Source organism: Xenopus laevis, chromosome 8L (genome assembly GCF_017654675.1).
Source record: "Xenopus laevis strain J_2021 chromosome 8L, Xenopus_laevis_v10.1, whole genome shotgun sequence".
Taxonomy (NCBI): domain Eukaryota; kingdom Metazoa; phylum Chordata; class Amphibia; order Anura; family Pipidae; genus Xenopus; species Xenopus laevis.
Window position 1 is genome coordinate 3,051,780 of NC_054385.1, and position 20,303 is coordinate 3,072,082.

At 44.3% G+C, this 20,303-nt stretch overlaps 2 protein-coding genes across 4 annotated transcripts in view; one reads left to right on the forward strand and one right to left on the reverse strand.

The window, feature by feature from the left end:
• The window catches only part of LOC108698168 (ras-specific guanine nucleotide-releasing factor RalGPS1), a 183,120-nt gene that overhangs the window by 79,322 nt on the left and 83,495 nt on the right, over positions 1-20,303 (forward strand). The gene's annotated exons all lie outside the window — the stretch shown is intronic.
• On the reverse strand, positions 1,816-19,812 carry angptl2.L (angiopoietin like 2 L homeolog). Of its 2 annotated transcripts, none has more exons than XM_018228492.2 (5): positions 19,410-19,812; positions 10,980-11,812; positions 5,820-6,013; positions 4,183-4,453; positions 1,816-3,478 (listed from the first exon to the last, which is right to left on the reverse strand). In XM_018228492.2, the coding sequence occupies exons 2-5, from the start codon at positions 11,794-11,796 to the stop codon at positions 3,279-3,281; spliced, it is 1,482 nt and encodes a 493-aa protein (XP_018083981.1). In that variant the 5' UTR covers positions 11,797-11,812; positions 19,410-19,812; the 3' UTR covers positions 1,816-3,278.

The window sequence follows — 20,303 nt, forward strand, 5'->3', positions numbered from 1 at the left end:
CACCGAGCAGCCAGGAACATTAATATCTCATGTGTCCCTGTTTGACCTGCTCCGACAAAATCCCACAAGCAGTAAATTTCTTTGAACTGCTAAGTCAACATATTTTTAAGTAAATGTGGCTGGATTGTAGGCAAAGAAACCCAATCCCCCACCAATTTAACTTTGAAGAGAATGGTTTTATGATTACGGCACCAGAAAATTGTAAGTGGCAGTTTCAGTCCCGTCCCCCCCCAACTCCCATTTAACGTGAAGATCAGTCTTCTTTAACAAGCGGGTTTAATTAGGCCCATCCTTAAATGATACTAAGTACTCTTAAACCGTGGCTTGGTATTAATACGATCAAGATGACTGAGGAAAAGCAGAGATTTTTTAAAACCGTTGGCGTCCCGACTATTGAAACAAGAGACTTTTCACTGATCTTCTTTGGCACAACTTTTCATTAAAACAATTGCAGTGCCTTGTTAAGTTGGTTGGTGGTTTAAAGGGCTTTTCAAACCAAAAATAAAATTTGCCTAATGATAGAAAATGTCATTCTAATTAACTTCTCCGTATCTAGTCATCCCTCTTTCTCACTGGGTTTATAGTTATTTGTAACTGTCCCACAGCAGTGAATAGCAATGTGTGTCCGCCATATTTTTATTCTATGACTTTGAAACAATGTAACAGAAGCCGTTGAGAAACAGTCTTGTCTGCCTGAGATTCGCAACAATGTTTTAAATATTCTGTGCCGGTAGCAGAGTAATGGAAATGCAGATACTGCTTTTAATAGCAAATACATTCACATATAGCTATAAACCCAATGAAAGTGTGCAATGATTGTATATTGGGAAGTTGCTTAGAATTGTATTTTCTTTCATCAGGCAAAGTTTCATCTTGGGGTTTACATCCCCTTTAAGATAGTACAGGGCATCACTGTTGTCCTTTGTTGCAATGCCCAATTAGTTTGGTAAGTCTTATCCTGAAGTCTTTTGGTACAGAGCAGGCAGAAATTAAGACTTTGAAGATGATGATAATATTATAATATAACTGTTGCCTGGCAGGGGATTTTGGGAACTGTAGTTCCACAGCAGCTTCTTTAGGCTTTCTCTTTTTTATTAAGATAGCGATGACAGTTTACATGTAATCCCCGAAATCTGTTTAGCAGATGTTTGCTAGCTCCTAGCCGGGAGTTGGGCCTTGTGATGTCTGTCCAGTCTTTCAGGGAAGAGCCATTGCCACGCTTGGGTACGGATTCGTTTTAATGCCTTCAGCAGGCTCTTTGCACATCAGCAAAAGAAATCAAGAGCCACGTAGTAAAATGCTTAATGCAAGATGGGAAACGTTTTTTACTGTGCCTGTGTTTATTCTTCCACTTTGCATTTCATTCAGTCTAGTCTGTACTTCTGTACACCCCTTGCCCTGCCTCTGGATGCATAAAAAATACTCAGAGACAGTTTTGGGTGGCACGAGACACCCTCTTGGCACCCAGTTGTTCCTGAAGATCGTCAGTTAATCAAATAAACCTTAGGCTTATGACATAATTGTTTATGTACATAACTATCCCCTTCCAGCTCTATATTTAATTATGATCAGACTACTTTTTATGGAAATGTTGGGGTTAATTAGGGATGTGGCCTAAATGTACTAATTTTTTTTATTCAGAGGTATGCATCAAGTATCTGCCCCCCTATATTACTGGCATGGTTACTTCAACTGGTGGGGGTGGAGCTTAGTAGATCTCTACTAGCTTCCTGTGTGATGTCATACAAGTTCCGTTGTCCTTCAGAATGGATTACCCCTCCAAATACGGTTTCTTATTGAATGAGAAAATAGTTATTAGTGAAAAATGATGATTCATTTTATTCCCAGTTTCGAATGGTTTACACTCAGCTCCTGGCTACATACCAACAATTTGCTTTTGGTCCCTCAAAACTATGTTATTCCAGCTGTTTCAGAGTCAGCCACTTCAAGCACAGGGGGGGAAATAATCATTAGCAGTGTTAAATGTTCCAGAATTGCATAATAAAGCTGTTTTTTTTTTTTCTTGTTTTTTTTTTACATTTTAATTGTAATTTTGTACCTCATAATGTACTGGAAATTATCAAAAATATAATATACACCTTGAATTAACAAAAGAGATGAACATTTTACTTCATTGGGCTCCTTGGGTTTTTATTCCACGATAATCTGATGTTTTTTGGAGGGGTGGACTAGGAAAGCTATGTACCAAAGTTCTCATAAGACTAAATGGTGGCACTAAACAAGGGTGACCACTTGCTTGTTTAGGTTGTTGACCTTTAACAAGATGACTCTCATTTGATTTGGTGTTTTCTTTTTGTAAAGAGAACAGTGCCTTCTATTACCATTCATATTTTACTCACAAACAATTTAAATATTATTTGGCACCCATCATTTGCCTGCAAAGGAGGATAGCCTTTTATTACTCCAGCGATAGAATCCTTCGTAGATGGCCATGAACCTTGCCATGAAATAAGAAAAGGTTAAAAGCAGAGATAATATTTATAGGTACATGATGTATGTTGTGTATTTCTTTTGTCTGTTCTGTAAAAATATATATTTACACATATCTCTAAATACTGTACAGGTAGATTTGTGTGCTTTAAAGCATAATGTGTCCTTCCCTGATCAAATACATGGATAGAAGAAGTCACGTAAGTAAGTAGAGTAGCATACGGATACAGTACATTGAGAGGGAAAGAAGGCTGGAAGTGTGGTGGGTACTGGAGCATGTCTAAGTGCCGATAGTTCTAACAGGACCTTCCCATGGAAGGGGTGCCGCTGGGGTGAAAATCAAAAGGAGGAACTTGTAGAGTTGATTGAGTACAAAATGTTATAAGGAACTAATAAGAAATGGTTTACTAACACCTAATTTATTGCTACAAGACTTCATCGGATGTCCTCTCCTGCGTCGTTGAGATAATAGAGTTACAGTACATGGTGCTTTGGATTATTACAAGCTATGCCCTACGTACGCACCAACGAAAGCTATTTATAGTCGGGTGTGGGTGGAGGAAACCTCAGAGAATTGGGTGGAAAAGGGGTTGTTTTGTAAACTAAGAGGGTGATAGGTTTCTGGTGTGTGTTGGTATGCTCCCTTGCAGGAATAGCTTGTGTATGAGGAGAGGTCAGAAACGGATTGACAAAAAAATATACAGCACGTTACAGTACAGGTATTGTGGACAGTCAAAGTTTCTGTAGCCTGTCACAGGAGAAAAGTCTTTGTGTCCCTTTTTGGATGCCACTACCTGAAAGGGAACTTCATTTAGATGATTTGGTGACTAGTGGAAAGTGTTGGGGTTGGGCCTGATCATCATGACGACTTTCTTTAATGAGTACGACCCGCCTCTAAATTCGGCCCAGTAAACTCCATCTTGGTACCGGCTACGGTAGTGCCCTCCTCTGTACCAGACCCCGTTGAGGTTAGAGTGTGCACAAGCATTGTACCACCAGCCACCCTTCTGGTAGTGAGCACAGTTACCTGCAAGAGACAAAGATTTCAATGTGAAACATGAATCCATATCTTGGGATTCAAATGACTTAAGTTAGATGACGGGATACCTGCAATACAAAGGAATGGCGCCTTCTGGTGGAAGGACACCAAAACCAACACGTCCACCTTTTCAAAAAACTTCTCCTGTATATCTTAAAGTGCTACTAGTGCATGAAAAAAAAGAAGTGATCTCTGGAAAGGAGCCAGGGAATATATTACCCCAATTCCCCCCAAGTGGAGCGCTTCCCTGCCAAGGTTTGAGAGAAAATGTGAGACATTCTATCCCAATGCGTCTGATGGAAACACTGACTTCACTTTGGCTTGATGTTGGTGTATTAGATCATCTTTCTGAAACGATCTTTAAAGGGAATCTATCATCACATTATTTTTCTTATTGTACAAACCAGTTTTAACACATGCTTTTAGGGGGCCACTAAAAGAAAGCTGTATGTATGTCCACTAATGTATGTGTAACGTTTCCCAAACGCTGACAAAAGTCAACTTTTGTGATGTTACTTGTGTCCCTTGTTGCATTTTTCAGCCACTATTGCCCTACATTGACCCAAATATATAGTCAATTGTTGGACAAACTTGACATATTTGACCAACATTATCTGCCGGGGAGTACTTAGATGCCTCAAAGCTACACAAGATCCTACATTTTTCTCGTTGGACTTTTTCTGGGCATGTACCTGAATACACGTCGTGGTCCCTGTCCAGTGTAGTGAACTGTTTGCCATTGTGCCAGGTGAAAGAGTCCCCGGCATTGCCGTGGTAACGACCCAACCGAAGCTTGTAGTATTCGCTCTCCGGCTCCAGGCGGAAACTGGCATATTCAGCAAACATTTTGCGGCCTGACCAGTCCTCCATGGTGATCAGCAGTTTGTAGTTGTCTTGGTTCGTCAACCAGTAGATATTTTCAAGGCCCAGCCAATATTCGCCATCGATGTTGCCGAATCCAAGCTGAATAGAATAGAGAGAGAGTAAACATTTAGTGAATCAAGCTTGGACCTTGTTCCAATGATCTCATCTGGCCTTGTTTGTTTTAAAGTGAACCTCAAATCCAAAATTTTAACTAGGTGTGCTACACCAGTAGGTTGAAGGCAGCAGGACAGAACGGGACCTAGTTAGAGAACTCCACATTCCTAGGGAGAAATTTTTATAAGGTATACTGCAGATCCAAGACTGTGTGCTATACGGATACAGCTCGTGCTTTCCTAACAAGATCACTGGAAAAAAGATGAATCTGGGAAACTGTTTTAGGGCTTGAAATAAAGCCTGGCTCCTGTTTGAGAGATTAGCAAGAAGAGCCCTTAAGGCTTCGCTTCCTTGAACGTGGCCTGGAACACGTGTCCAACAGATCATTTCCAAACAAAGGGTGGGAGACTCCTGTCTCTTTACAGGAACTGTCTGGGGCCATGTCCATAGCTCCTACTTTCTACATTTAAGAAAAAAATAACACTGTCAATCTTTTCGGTCAGGAACAGTCCAACAGTCCTACCAGTCAAGACGTACCACTAGCTTTGGCTGATCAGGCAATGAACAGGGTCAGAACCTGCCTCCTACTTAAGTTCCAATCTTCTCATTCAGACTATACTGGTGGCATTTGGGGAAACACGTGGTTGTCTAAGATGGACAATAAGTGATGGGTCTCTGATCTAATCAGGTAACCCAAAAATCAGCCCATAACCGCCATTAGTATCACAATTATGAGGTTTCCTCTTCTAGATCCCTGAGACACTTTTGGACAATTCTACTCAAAATAGAATTAATGGCCACGTCTGCTGGATCTTTGCATAGAGATGAAAGACCGGTACCACTGCTGGTTCTCCCATCTGATTGCTACATTATTTGAACGGGAAGCTCAGTGAACTTATTGTGTCACCCAGGTCTGTCTGCCCAAAGAAAGGGATTCGGGATCCTCTTGTTCTACTCTGCATCCAAAACTGTGATATCATCAGCTTCATGTGTCCAACAGCAGTGAATTGATCTCTAAGGAAGGAAATCCTCCAACACCACAAGAAAATATTTGCCCTTTCACGTTGTGTAGCCGATGGCTGAACTTCCAGTACAGTTTGAACAGGGAACAGCCAAGACCACAGTTAGAGTCTCTGCAATAATGTTTTTATTCTGCATTCAAAATGCCATTCATTGTATCCTTGTGGTGCTACAACTGTGCAATTATAACACAACTGCTACAGCATTTACAGGAGGGGGTACATTGTTCTTGCTAATATGTGTCCCTTTATCTGTAGCTGATGGAACCAGGCAAAATGCACCAGATTCACATTAGTGTTGGCATGTTTGGAATGAGACTTCATGCACTTACCTTGTAAGTCTCCCAGTTCCTGAAGAAGTTGACGGATCCATCCAAACGTCTCTGAATGACGGTCCAGCCGCCAGGGTCATGCCGCTGGTCACACCACACCTGCATGAGTCTGTTGGTATTTTCAGGCTTCACTAAGTATATACTGCTGGTGTCATGTCCATCTTCCATTGCCTGCAGACAGTCTTTCCATGGTCCTTAGAGAGACAGAGAATATACATCCAATTACGTATGGAACATGTTCTCATATTGGGCAAGAGGACTCGGCTTCAGAGGAAGGGGACACAAAGCTTGGAGGAACCCCTGGTTACATTATGTTTTATGACTTTTTGATGAGTGATCTCATGCCCAGGACATGGAACAATGACATCATCACGAAACAAATCTTTTGTTATTCCCCATTGGTATTGGGTAGAAATATCCAGGCTGGCCGGCAAGACCTGCCCACCTTATACGTGCAACTTTGAAAGGAGGATGAATTTGGGAATCGGAGGGTTTGCTTCTGCGCTGTTTAAATGGAATTTGGAACTTTCCTAGTGGAAGTGGAGCTGCACCCCACCCACCTGGCAGCAGGGAGTTGTGATGGGAAATGAGGCCGGACGCCAGACCCGCTCAGAACAAATAACGGTGCAAAGCTTATTCTCAGCCTCATTGGCGAGTGCCCAATATGTACAATGAGTTGTGTCTGTAACTCCCGGGAGATAATGTGAGCTGGGACCGAAGTTATGGACTAATGGAGCCACCGTACCCACCTACATGCCATAACCCACTGCCCTCATACCCACCTACATGCCATAACCCAACTGGCTTTGTACCCACCTACATGCCACAAGCCAACTGCTCTCTTACCCTCCTACATGCCATAACCCAACTGCTTTTGTACCCACCTACATGCCATACCCCAACTGCTTTTGTACCCACCTACATGCCATACCCCAACTGCCCTCCTACCCACCTACATGCCATACCCCAACTGCCCTCCTACCCACCTACATGCCATAACCCAACTGTCTTTGTACCCACCTACATGCCATCACCCAACTGCCCTCATACCCACCTACATGCCATAACCCAACTGGCCTTGTACCCACCTACATGCCATAACCCAACTGCCTTTGTACCCACCTACATGCCATAGCCCAACTCCCTTTGTACCCACCTACATGCCATACCCCAACTGCCCTCCTACCCACCTACATGCCATAACTTGACTACCCTCGTACCCACCTACATGCCATAACTCAACTGGCCTTGTACCCACCTACATGCCACAAGCCAACTGCACACTTAACTCTGCGTGTTCCACACTATGGGGGAGTGGGCCATACCTGGGCAGGTGAGGGGCACCACATAACATTTCCCAACAAGTTGACATTGCTGTTATACTATATAAAACAGAATGGATTATAATAAGTGTTGTTATAGGCAGGTTCTGGTCCTGGTCCAGATTGTGACATTGTGTTACTGCGGATGAAAAGGTCAGGAGTCAGGGTCGTATTGTTGTTTAGTGATTGGAGTGGAATGTCAGGTATGACGGACAGACAGCCGGGCCCTTGGGCCCTAATTAGCGCCAGGAACATTCTTATAATTATCCATAAATGATACTGAGAGACGAGCCCCAGCCCTTTATCTGTGCCGGTCTGTGAGGTTACTGGAACTTGGGCAAGTTTCCCTCTGGACCATCAGCTCTGATTGAACTACACATCCCCTAGTTATACTTGTAACCCCCCCATCAGCAGAAGTTTTCATTTTACTTGCCCTTTAATAGGATGGAGAGGCTGAATTGGGGATCTTCTGTTAATGAGTTGGAAAAAAAACAAATCCTGTGTTTATTGTTATTGGATAATTATATAATGGAGAGTTCTTGCAGCTGAACAACAGTTCCTTCTATTGCAGAGCGTGCGCTGCCATGTTGATCCGCTCACACACGGGATTTGTATTTAATGGGACTTGTAGCCCCCAGGCTGTGGGCACACCCAGAATTCCAACAGCTCCTGACTCTGTACCAGCCGTGCAAATAGCTGCCCAGCGTTCCCTGCTCCACCTCTCCCACTATTTATTGGTATTACTCATCTTTCTATTCAGGCCTCTCCTATTCATATTCTAGTATCTTATTCATATCAATGCATGGTTGCTAGGGGAATTTTTTCCCTAGCAACCAGACGGCTGAAATTGCAAACTGGAGAGCTGCTGAATAAAAAGCTAAATAAGTCAAAAACCACAAATAATAAAAAATGAAGACCAATTGCAAATTGTCTCAGAATATCCCTCGCTACATCACACTAACAGTTCATTTAAAGGGGAAAAAACCCTTTAACAGCAGCCTGGTGTGTTGTCAAAAGACCCAGCTATCCATGTAAATATTCCCACCCTATCCCCTCTGTATGGGCATCATCCTGTAATGACCAAATGTGCACAATTTATACATTTCCATTAAACGTTTATTCAATATGAAAATGTTCTGCACCACCCAGCCTTCTAAACCCTCATACTGTACCATCTAAAGGAATCAATATGGCACCTCCCTCCTCCCATATGTATAAATACAAATATACAGAGAAGGAATGTTCTGGGCACACAATAAGCTATACCCTCATACTGTACTGTCTAAGGGAATCAATATGGCACCTCCTCCTCCCATATGTATAAATACAAATATACAGAGAAGGAATGTTCTGGGCACACAATAAGCTATACCCTCATACTGTACTGTCTATGGGAATCAATATGGCACCTCCTCCTCCCATATGTATAAATACAAATATACAGAGAAGGAATGTTCTGGGCACACAATAAGCTATACCCTCATACTGTACTGTCTAAGGGAATCAATATGGCACCTCCTCCTCCCATATGTATAAATACAAATATACAGAGAAGGAATGTTCTGGGCACACAATAAGCTATACCCTCATACTGTACTGTCTAAGGGAATCAATATGGCACCTCCTCCTCCCATATGTATAAATACATATATACAGAGAAGGAATGTTCTGGGCACACAATAAGCTATACCCTCATACTGTACTGTCTAAGGGAATCAATATGGCACCTCCTCCTCCCATATGTATAAATACAAATATACAGAGAAGGAATGTTCTGGGCACACAATAAGCTATACCCTCATACTGTACTGTCTATGGGAATCAATATGGCACCTCCTCCCATATGTATAAATACAAATATACAGAGAAGGAATGTTCTGGGCACACAATAAGCTATACCCTCATACTGTACTGTCTAAGGGAATCAATATGGCACCTCCAACTCCCATATGTATAAATACAAATATACAGAGAAGGAATGTTCTGGGCACACAATAAGCTATACCCTCATACTGTACTGTCTAAGGGAATCAATATGGCACCTCCCTCCTCCCATATGTATAAATACAAATATATCACTCAGCACTGATTGGCTTACAGGACACAGCCAATCCACATCCGGGACCAACACAGAAGCAGAGAAATGCATCGCCATTCTGATTCTCAGGGAAACAATGCCTATTGGAGAGCTTTTTTGGGACATGATCCCCTGGGACACAGAATTAGAGAAGTGACTGTTGCCAAACAGCAGCTCCGAGGCTCAGAGCCAGCACAGTGCTATGTACTTCCTACACTCATTACTCTGCACATGGGTCTCCAAACGGACCAGCAGCCAGAACTGAAGGGAAATGTTTCTGTTGTCTCTCTGCCACTGGGATCTTGTTATACGTCATAGGAACACAGTGAGCCAATGCCCTGTCCTTAATAGCTCAAAGTACTCTGCACCCATGGGCACTAACCCAACTGGCATCAAGTGCACTGGGGCAATCTTCATACCTGAGTCCCATCTGCCATATTGATTCCCTTAGAGGAAGTGCCATATTGATTCCCTCTGTGCCCAGAACATTCCTTCTCTGTATATTTGTATTTATACATATGGGAGGAGGAGGTGCCATATTGATTCCCTTAGACAGTACAGTATGAGTGTATAGCTTATTGTGTGCCCAGAACATTCCTTCTCTGTATATTTGTATTTATACATATGGGAGGAGGAGGTGCCATATTGATTCCCTTAGACAGTACAGTATGAGGGTATAGCTTATTGTGTGCCCAGAACATTCCTTCTCTGTATATTTGTATTTATACATATGGGAGGAGGTGCCATCTTGATTCCCTTAGACAGTACAGTATGAGGGTATAGCTTATTGTGTGCCCAGAACATTCTTTCTCTGTATATTTGTATTTATACATATGGGAGGAGGTGCCATATTGATTCCCTTAGACAGTACAGTATGAGGGTATAACTTATTGTGTGCCCAGAACATTCCTTCTCTGTATATTTGTATTTATACATATGGGAGGAGGTGCCATATTGATTCCCTTAGACAGTACAGTGTGAGGGTATAGTTTATTGTGTGCCCAGAACATTCCTACTCTGTATATTTGTATTTATACATATGGGAGGAGGAGGTGACATATTGATTCCCTTAGACAGTACAGTATGAGGGTATAGCTTATTGTGTGCCCAGAACATTCCTTCTCTGTATATTTGTATTTATACATATGGGAGGAGGGAGGTGCCATATTGATTCCCTTAGAGTTAGACAGTACAGTATGAGGGTATAGCTTATTGTGTGCCCAGAACATTCCTTCTCTGTATATTTGTATTTATACATATGGGAGGAGGGTGCTGCCATATTGATTCCCTTAGACAATACAGTATGAGGGTATAGCTTATTGTGTGCCCAGAACATTCCTTCTCTGTATATTTGTATTTATACATATGGGAGGAGGAGGTGCCATATTGATTCCCTTAGACAGTACAGTATGAGGGTATAGCTTATTGTGTGCCCAGAACATTCCTTCTCTGTATATTTGTATTTATACATATGGGAGGAGGGAGGTGCCATATTGATTCCCTTAGACAGTACAGTATGAGGGTATAGCTTATTGTGTGCCCAGAACATTCCTTCTCTGTATATTTGTATTTATACATATGGGAGGAGGTGCCATATTGATTCCCTTAGACAGTACAGTATGAGGGTATAGCTTGTTGTGTGCCCAGAACATTCCTTCTCTGTATATTTATACATATGGAAGGAGGTGCCATATGGTTTCCCCTGGTAAAATCCCCCTTTATCCCACTCCCGGCACACAATACCCATAGAAGGGAACTTACCAGAGGGCTTGTCTGTGGAATTGGAGTTGCTGGTGAATAGAGGCATGGTGGGCAAAGGAGGTGGCAAGACCTTTAAATTCTGATCTCCTTGAATCTCATTGGTTGATATTTGGTTGATGATGCGGTTGTAGTTGGGGGGGTTATAAACCTTGTTTGGCTGCTGTGGGGGCTGTGGGAGGGGCTTAGTTTGGGTCGGGGGCACCTTTCTGCAGTGTTCCTCCAGCTGGGAGATAACGATGGACTGGTTGCTGGCGAGCGAGGCCAAGTGCTGGTACTTGTGCTCCAGGTCTTTGTACTTGTTGGTGAGTTGCAGCATCTCGGCCGTCTGGTTAAGGACCTTGTTCTCCAGCTGAGACAGTTCCAAGGCATTGTCCCTCTTGCGGATGATCTCGTGCAGCAGCTGCATGTACAACTGGGTCACCCGCGAGTTCATGTTCCGACTCTCCTTCCGCAGCAGTTTCACCTCGTTGACGATTCCGCCGTCCACCTCCACCATCTGCTGCAGGGCCTCGATCTGCCGCTTCTGCTTGAGGAGCTCACTATTCAGCAGCTCTATCTCCTGCTTGTGCAGACGCGTTTCATACCCCGGCTCCTGATCCTTGGAGTTCACACAAATGGCCCCCGTCACCTTCTGCTGGGGCACAATAAACGTGTAGGTGCACTTGTCATGTGACTCCGGCACCGCTCGCCTCTCTCTGTTCATGTAAATAAACTCCTGCTCCGACCCTTCACTGCTCTGGAATTCCTGGGTGTTGCCCCCATGTGAGCCCCTTAATGCCACGAAGAGGAGCAAAATACAGATCCTTAGGGGTACCATTGTCTTGTGGTTTGGGCTGGGGGCAGCAAGCAAATTAGTTAGATAATACTCTCTGTGGATAAAAAACAAAACAGTTTCAGATCAAGTAGGAGCCATGTAATAAAAAACTATATTGGGATACATGCACATGCCATAAAGCAGGGCAGGACTGCTGCTTACAATGGGGATCAGATAGGATCTGTGCAGCCAATAGGACAGAATGTTCTGTTATACAGATAGCTAGAATCTCAGCTGACATAAAGCAGGACAGGACTGCTGCTTACAATGGGGATCAGATAGGATCTGTGCAGCCACTGGGACAGAATGTTCTGTTATACAGATAGCTAGAATCTCAGCTACCATAAAGCAGGACAGGACTGCTGCTTACAATGGGGATCAGATAGGATCTGTGCAGCCACTGGGACAGAATGTTCTGTTATACAGATAGCTAGAATCTCAGCTGCCATAAAGCAGGACAGGACTGTTGCTTACAATGGGGATCAGATAGGATCTGTGCAGTCACTGGGACAGAATGCTCTGTTATACAGATAGCTAGAATCTCAGCTGCCATAAAGCAGGACAGGACTGCTGCTTACAATGGGGATCAGATAGGATCTGTGCAGCCACTGGGACAGAATGTTCTGTTATACAGATAGCTAGAATCTCAGCTGCCATAAAGCAGGACAGGACTGTTGCTTACAATGGGGATCAGATAGGATCTGTGCAGCCACTGGGACAGAATGTTCTGTTATACAGATAGCTAGAATCTCAGCTGCCATAAAGCAGGACAGGACTGCTGTTTGAATCATTGGCTGTGATATATTTAATTGAATGCAGTGGGAAGGGAATTGTGACAGTTGCATTACAATCTCTTTATCGCTGTTACAACTTGTTACATTTGTTTCTCAGCAATTAAACTTGTGTATATAAATGGGGCCCCGCAGTTGAGGGGCCAGTGAAAGGTCTGTCGCTCGCACTCTCAAGCAGCTGTTTGTAATTCTACAGAACATTTAATAACGGGCGCATATTCTAATTAGCCCATTAACCAAGAGACTTGTCAGACGTCCTTAACGAATCGCCTTTGTTTCTGTTCCGGCGAGCAGCGTGTGTTTATGGGACAGAGATTGCGTCGGCGCCTTTATATTTGCGGCCAAGTCGTTAACAAGCGATAAGCTCGCATTCTGCCATGTGTTGTGGGCGGAGCTAATAGTGAAATGTATATAATTAGGTACTGAGAGTTCCAGGGGGTGTAGCCTGAGAGTTGTTGGTTTATTGTGGGTTACAATGGATGGCAATGCAAGGGTGAGTGCTAGGGAACTCTATGTGCCCTCTAGATTGGCAGCTACGAAGCCAAACTTTACATAGAGAAACGGGAGACTTTTGGGAGATGCGTCGTGCATAGCAAGTTCTATATTATTCTCTGGTGTCAGCGAGGTGCCGTTCTGCTGAGGAGCGAGTGCAGCAGCCCCAGCACAAAGGATCTATTCACTGCACCCTCTGTTATTTTTGGAACCCGTCCGCTACCGTGAAATCTTTACAATCCAACCCAGCAACGAGGGACTTGCTAACCGGGGTCAAATTAAAGCAATTAGCACCTACTTGAGCCATTATTTTAATTTAGCTTACAGCGGGTCAACCTGGGGTAAAGCATGGGGGCACCAAGGCAACATGCAAAGGATCGGGAAGCAGAGCTGCTGCCACTGGCCACTGCACACACTGGAAATGGAAAGGGCGAGTAATATAAGATCAGCTGACAAATAAGGGCTGTGATTGGCTATTTGGTAGTCCCTATATGGACTGGCAGCCTACAGGAGAGTCTGTTTGGCAGTACACCTGGAATTCAAAAATAATCATCTGCTTTGAGGCCACTGGGATCAACATCCAAGGGGTTGGGGAGCAACATGTTACTCACTAGCTACTGGTTGGGGATCACTGGTCTATGGTCTGGGATGGATTCCATAATTATCTGAACCTTCCTGCTACAGGGATGCCCTCAAGTGGCCAGCCATTGTCATTGTCTTGTAGGCTTCAACTGGGTCGAGTAGTCACCTTGCAACTAGTATGGTTGGTCCATAGTGGTAGAGAGCAGAGCAATGGGTTGAGATCCTTGATCTGGTACCAATGAACCTCTATAGTTGGTTATCCAAAGCCCTAAGGATAACACTGTAAACTGTCCATTCACTGCTGTAAACATTCCCAGAATTCCACAGGGTTTTAAGGGCGTTTGCGAGCCAGCGAGCATGACTAAGAGCTTGTTCCCGCCCCACGATCCCATCGCTTTTAATTGCAACTGACTGAGTGTAAACAGTTGTTTTACTTAACGGATCGGCGTTTGATTGAAGAATGTGGACGATGGACGTCCTTGTGTATGCATGGAAATCTGGCAGTTGCACGGGAGGGCCGGCAGTTAGTTAATCTTAAGCACAGCAGAGGGAATGTATGGAATGCTGCTTGGCAGATTAATTGTATATGTCAGTTACACGTATGACGGCACGTGTTTATCTGTATGTGCCGCTGTATGTCATTGGGATGCTCGTTGCTCGGTTACAGTCGCTGTTGTATCTCCTTTTCCCATTGAGTCTGTTTATTGTTTCTGCCTCGTTATAAATACAGAGATATAAACATTATTAGGGAATTAGGTGTCGTCACTTATTCCATGTTCCTTGACTTAATATTTACCCTCATTGTGAGCTAAACACCGCGCCTTATTTACACAGACCTTTCATTGGTTGCTTAAACTGTTATTGGGATGCTTTGCTTCTAGCTGGGACATCCAATGGTCAGCCTTCCTGCTGTTGTTAAACTACAAGTTCCAGGCCTATCATCCCAAGATTCAGTGTTGACAACTAAGTTAGACAAGCTCGCCAAGGACTCACACTAACACAACAGGTTTCTACCCACTTAGGCTTATTTCTGGCATATTGCCGTCGGTATAGAAACACCCAATTCATATGTGAATAGAAGCCACCCATCAGCTCTTCACGTCAAAAACATGTTCAAATGTGCATTTTGGCACCAATAAAACATCAAACAAGAGGCACAATAACCTGCTGCTCAACCCTATGAGGGCCTTTCCAAGTCCCAAGCCCTGCATATCTAAACCCAAGGCTTACTTGAACATTGTGAGGGATCAGGTGGCCCTTCCAGACTTAGTTTATTGACCCCTGTATGGAGCCATTCCATCATAATGGAAGACCCGTCAGGAGAGGACCTCTTCATGAAGTCATCGTCCAGTTGAATGGCCCCTGTATGAAGCCATTTCATCATAATGGAAGACCCGTCAGGAGAGTACCTCTTTATGAAGTCATCGTCCATTGGGACTTTGTAACCTGACCAAAAGAAATCTGTAGCTGCAGCCTCCTTAATAGCATCAGTTCTCCTCATCTATCTCACCATCCTTTTTCGACTGCCCACCACATGGTTAGGTTAGTGCTTGACAAGGCCATATCAGCAAAATACTGGCCCCTGTATGGAGCCATTTTTTTAATAATTGGACCTAGGGAGACCTTGTCAGGAGAGCACAGCATCTTGTTAACCTGAACTGCAGAGATCGGTAGACCTCTGTTGGGCAGATAAGGACATACCACTGGACAAAGTCTTGCATAAAGTTCCTGATGTCAAGCTTGTCATTGTTTTGTAAGAACTGGATTGTAAGAAGAACTGGCCAAGCACTGGCATGATGGGTAATAGATCCATAAGTCCAGAGACAGTAACTTTCTATTTTCTACTTCTCATGTTAAGGATCTCGCTCTTTATTGCTCCTTTAATTACCCTACTTATACTCAAACATAATCATCCTCATATTGGACTGATGCAAAGGAAAGCTCGTTGGTCTAAATTCTTCCCGATGATCTTGGCCAGACCTTATTGCATGGTTGGACTCATCAGATAATTATGTTAGAAGGTTTCCTGTTCCCACCACCGCACCAGTGGTAATCTCTTGTACATTTGATGCTTAGAGATGACAGCTGCCTATGGTTAATTCACATTTTATCATGGGTTATCACGATGCCCCCACTTAACTCCATTCCATCTATAATCAGAATGTCATCACAGTGTATGTTTCTTTAAGACTGGAGTTGGTTTCTTCACCATAAAGCCTTTCTACTTTATGGAGCAATGAGGTTACATGAGTCATAAATGTATGTTCTTGGCCAAATGTCCATTTCCCATCACACTTTTGGCCTTGTGGTTCCCAGACATTTGGGAAGGAGACACCATAGAAACCTGTGGTTAACCTTCATGAGAGGCAAGTTATTGTCCAGTCAGCAGAAAGGAATACGGTACAGTATAAAGTCCCAAAGGCTTTAGTGCCCAGTGAGTAACTGTAACCACTAATGATAGAACAAAATTCCTCTTTTGTGAGTGCCTTTAAAGCACAATGGAGTACTAACAGATACTAGATGTATAGAAGAGGGGCATTTATAGACACAGTTTCAAACATCCCAAAAATACCAACCCGGCTTCCTTTAAATAGAATCAGAAAGCCTCCCCCTGCAGCAGTTGATTTGCTATGGAATGACTAGTAGCGAGTATTTCTGGAGGCCACTGTGTGAGCATCTCTGGCTCTAAATAAGGCACAGGTGGGACATCCAAAGAGCTTTCTCTTCTCAACATATGGTGGAGTCGTTTTCCCTGGTAATTGCTTAGATATGGAATCCCCACTCAGAGAGCAAATATTTTCCTTTCTGGTGCGTGGTCCACCAGGGTCCCCTGGTTCCCAACGTATTGTTCTCTACTGAGACCGGCATCCACTACAGAAATGGTGGTGGGACACTGCCTCCTGATTGAGCCCAAAACCCTTCCTCTCCTCTAATGACTTTGGTTAAAGGCCACCGTAGCTAACAACTATGGTGCTCCTCGGTGATAGGACCTTCTTAATAAAGTCGTGTAATATTGCCGGTGACTAGGAAGCCAAGAATGTCCAGCAGGGCACAAGCTGTCATTCCCATGGGAAACCTGAGATGGGGCAAGGAAGTGGTGCTCCATCTGTTGTTATATTAGGAGAAAGTATCTCAGAGGGGTCAGCTATTTTAGTAGAAGTTCTTCAAACATTGGTATCTTTGGAGTGCAATGGGGTTTCTGTGTGCAAGCTGCTGTTACATATGGTTGGCTACTTGGGGCAATAGCCATGAAATCAGCTGTCTCTGGCCCTTCCCGGGTCTCTTGGCATGTAAAGCTTGGTACTGTCTGTGGCATTACATATAGATGCTGAATGTTTAGGTGGAGCATTGTTTTATTACAACATTATTGTCCCGGCACAGTAATTCCAGCAGTCAGATAAATGAATGGAGCTACATGGGCACCCCAAACTCACTGCTGTTTGACACCAGGTATACAGCAGCACCTCTCTGTATCTATATGAATATATTATCATTGATATAGTTAATGAGCAGCTGTTGGATATGTTGGCTTCGGCTGAGAGAGAATTTATAGCAGGGTAACCCACAATCCCATCCAACACAACTGCTGTGTGTAGTCACACAATGGCCTATTGTTCTAATGGGGATTCCATTCTATTGGGATTGTTTTTATTGGACTGGCCGGCTGGAAACCCTTTAAACACAGAGCCTTCTGAGAACACATGTTTGTCCCGGGCTGTCCCAACGTACATAATAGCAGCACACGCATGGTGGGGGTAACACATGCAAGCACACGCCACTAATCAGCGGGGAGCAGTGACATCTTGTATGATTAATACACAGTAATGGTCTTGTCACATTGCTCCCAAAGGCAACTTGTAATTGAAAGAACATCACGGGCCAATGAAAGCTCTCATGGCATGCTGGGAGTAGTAGTTCAGCAAGCCCCCTGTAGCTAGCATAACAAAGCCAGCCTCTTCTACTTCCTGACTGTAGCTGCCGAGTACTGACTGCTGCCAGGAAAGTAACAGCAATGATATCTGCCCGATAAGCCCCCCCCTCATCCGGGACCCCCCTCCCCAGCATACAGCAACAGAGGTCAGAGTCAGATAAGGGAGGTCCCTTCCTTAGCTCCTATCAACAGCTGGAGGGCCACCGCATGGACATCTCTACCCCAGCAACTACCACTTTTCCTCTAATCAAATGCACCCCCAAATATCTGGTTGTGGTTTCATTGTATCCAGTTGTTCCAGTGACAGTCAGTGAGTGCTGTAGAGTTTCCAGTGACAGTTAGTGAGTGATGTAGAGGTTCCAGCGACAGTCAGTGAGTGATGTAGAGGTTCCAGCGACAGTCAGTGAGTGTTGTAGAGTTTCCAGTGACAGTTAGTGAGTGATGTAGAGGTTCCAGTGACAGTCAGTGAGTGATGTAGAGGTTCCAGTGACAGTCAGTGAGTGTTGTAGAGGTTCCAGTGACAGTCAGTGAGTGCTGTAGAGGTTCCAGTGTACAACAGCACAAGGAAATGTGAGTGGGCAGGGGAGGGTGCAAGGCTGAATGGGACTGATGCTACAGGAGGGAAAGTCTGGTTTCTTTAACCTACCCTAGATTCTCTCTCTGTCTGCTTCTGGGACTTCACCTACTCCAAATCTTCTCCTGAATCCTCTCTATCTGCATCTAGGGCTTTACCTACTCCAGATCTTCACCTAGATCCTGTCTACCTGCATCTAGGGCTTCATCTACCCTAAAACCTCTCTCTATTTGTATCAAGGACTTATCTTCTCCTGCATCCTCTCTGTCTTCATCTACTACGTAGCTTTTTCCTGATCCTCTCTCATTCTCTCTCTATCTGCATCTGGGACTTATCTCCTTCTGGATCTTCTCAAGATCTGCATTTAGTTCTTCACCTATCCTAGATACTCTCTCTATCTACATTGAATACCCTTCAGTCCTTTCTATCTCCTCTTTGACCCCTTTTCTAACATTGAACTGTCCTGTGATCTCCTCTCTAGCTGCCTGTAATACTTACTTCTACCTTGATCTCCTCCTAACTTCTCTGCAACCCTCTCTAGCAGCACTTACAGCTGAACTCCTCTTGAATCACCTCAGTAGCTTCATCTAGCGCTCAACACTCTCTCTGGATCTTCACATTTGCTACATGTAGGGCTTAGCTATCCTGGGTCACCATTGCAGCCAGCAAAGTGTTTCTACACAACTATGTGCAATGTATTGTCACGGTGCAATAGATTCACAAGTAGCTTCTTGGAAGGGCATCAGCCATGGAAAGTAGAAATAAAAGTAGCTGCAAATAGTCTACTGTGATTAATTCTACAGTGTCCTGTTACTTCTGCTTGATTCTTCTTTGTCACTAGGATTAACTTCTCGGGAACCTCCACTTTAGCTCAGTCTGGGACTTAACTCCCCCTCTCCAGCTGCACCAACTCCAGGATATTGTGTCTGCATCTTAACTACCCCTTGGTCCCTCTCTCAAGCTTCCTATAGGGCTAAACTGCTGGAGGGACCCAGGTTGCCCAAGCCCTGGCATAGGAAACAATATAAACTTCTATATACACATCACAGAATATTATGGTCTCCCTTGTTACCATAGTGACATTAGCATTTAAGGGAAGATGCTAGTAATGGGGCGCAGGCAGCTTGGGGATCCCATTGTTCTAGACTGGTGAATGATTGAATTAAACAGAGGAGACACATATTCATTGTTAGTCTCTGTGGCATTTGTCAGGATTAGTTCTCCCTTTCCCACTCGTGAAACTTACCCCGTCTCCTCTCGGACTCGGAGTCAATGGCAGCTCTTCTGCTTCTCCATCTCCTTCTGATCTGTGTTTACTGGAGACTCTTTAACCCAAACGTTGCCTGTAAATGTGTGTAATCCCGATGGTGAGACTGGCACTGCTGGGCACTACTGATCCCCGTTGGGCATTTCCAGGTCATGGGCAGAAGAAGAGCTGATGGTGCAGAACGGGACCCTCCTCTGGCAGCATTGCCCCCCACACGGGTCTAATGTCTCCCATCCATAACGTGAAGGATAAAGTCCAGGAACAGCTCAGCAGCCTTATTTGAACTTCTCCTCTTGTGCAGGGAATGACATGCTGGGGAGGAAAGAAAAGCTTCCATCCAGCGTGTAGGGAGCTCAATGACTCTGGTTGGACAGAGTTGCCCCCCCCTTTTTTCTCCTTTTCTTCTTCCACTCCCACCAGCACTCAGGGACCAAGTCCATACAGGCAGCAGCCTCCCCCCTGACCCCTCACCCCCAGCCGTAACCCACTGATGTCACATCACCCCCAGTGCATTTACATGCAGGACGGCTGCCAACCCCTCGCACAATAGCACCTGGGAGCAGCCCACAATACAGGCTGTTATTTAACTCTTCCTCTGCTGGAGAGACCCACAATCTCTCTAATGCAATTCCCCTTGCCCCCCCCCACCCCTCCCTTGCAGAGACGCCAGCTGAAGGCTTTGGAGATAAAGGAGCCACTTTATCAGCAGCAGAACAGCCGCTGCCGAGATCTCACTGATTTTGTGCTTGTCCCTGGGTTTCCTGGTCACTGTCTCTTTAAATGAAACATGCATTCACGAGATCCTCATCATCACAACGATACATATCCGTAATTGTGTGGACAAATAGAAGTTTCCATATCAGCTGTTTACTA

Bases quoted from the DNA above. Each gene is read 5' to 3' on its own strand.
- angptl2.L (XM_018228492.2), bottom strand. From the start codon at position 11,796: ATGGTACCCCTAAGGATCTGTATTTTGCTCCTCTTCGTGGCATTAAGG. The intron at 6,014-10,979 runs GTAAGTTCCCTT...TGTCTCTCTAAG, and splicing joins TTCCACAGACAAGCCCTCTG to GACCATGGAAAGACTGTCTG. The intron at 3,479-4,182 runs GTACATGCCCAG...TGTCTCTTGCAG, and splicing joins GGACCACGACGTGTATTCAG to GTAACTGTGCTCACTACCAG.